Source organism: Cryptomeria japonica, chromosome 7 (genome assembly GCF_030272615.1).
Source record: "Cryptomeria japonica chromosome 7, Sugi_1.0, whole genome shotgun sequence".
Taxonomy (NCBI): domain Eukaryota; kingdom Viridiplantae; phylum Streptophyta; class Pinopsida; order Cupressales; family Cupressaceae; genus Cryptomeria; species Cryptomeria japonica.
The window spans coordinates 663,429,053-663,430,020 of NC_081411.1; the positions used below are offsets into that span (position 1 = coordinate 663,429,053).

The following is a 968-nucleotide window of genomic DNA, read 5'->3' on the forward strand; positions in this document are numbered from 1 at the left end:
AGTCCACCCCGAGCTTAATTATGGAAGTATCCCCATCATGTCTAGTCTGGGAAATTTGGAAGGAGAGGAATCATAGGCTATTTGACAACAAATCCAAAATATTAGAAAAAAATCTTGAACTCAATTGAATCGGTTATAGTGGATTCAGTCAACTGTAATATAGCCTTTTCTTTGGGACCGCCTAAAGCTTTCTCATCATGGGATGAAAGCATTAGGAAAAATTGGCATGGAATCACGATTCCTCCCTCCTTTGGGAAAAAAGACAATATGAGAAAGGCCGCTATATGGTCTCCTCCAAATCCTGGCTGGTTAAAACTAAATTTTGATGGCGCTTCTAGAGGCAATCCGGGTCCTTCAGGCATAGGATATGTAATTAGAGATCACACAGGAGAAACTCTTGGGAAAATGGTAAAGTTGATCCCCCCAGACACAAACAACATAGCAAAATTCAAAGCATTGCAATTTGGACTGATAGATTGCATAAAACATGGTTTGAATAACATTTTAGTGGAGGGTGATTCAGAGAAAGCAATAAATGCGATCAAGAGGAAAAATACTCCAAATTGGAGATTGCAGGGAATCTTAGACAATATAATTGCAAGCCTGGATAAGATAGAAAACTATGAAGCAAAGCACATCTACAAAGAAGCAAACTCAGAGGTGGATGCTCTCTTGAAAATAGCTGCTCAAGGAACGTACCTCTACAGTTGGGATCAGGGAAATCTACCTGTTATTCAAGCAGTCCATCGCACTTGACATGCAAGAGCCTCAGAGGACTTCAATTCAGATGCAAGAGTCTCTTCAAGAGTATGCGAAAGCTAATTAAAGCTTCGTTAACAGGGAAACATTAAATTTAACCTTGGCGGCTAAGTGTAACAGTTACTTCAATTTAAAATTTAAAATCTTACCTATTTGGGAAGAGTGGGCCTATATTCAATCACGTCATCCAAGCAGCAGTTATGACCTAA

General features: G+C 39.3%; 1 protein-coding gene across 1 annotated transcript; it reads left to right on the plus strand.

Moving 5' to 3' along the window:
- The first annotated feature begins 267 nt into the window (after positions 1 to 267).
- On the plus strand, positions 268 to 756 carry LOC131071167 (uncharacterized). Its single transcript, XM_058006886.2, has one exon. It carries the CDS (start codon positions 268 to 270, stop codon positions 754 to 756), a length of 489 nt encoding a protein of 162 aa, XP_057862869.2.
- Positions 757 to 968: the final 212 nt, after the last annotated feature.

Coding starts and splice junctions, on each gene's coding strand:
- LOC131071167 (XM_058006886.2), top strand. CDS start 268: ATGAGAAAGGCCGCTATATGGTCTCCTCCAAATCCTGGCTGGTTAAAA.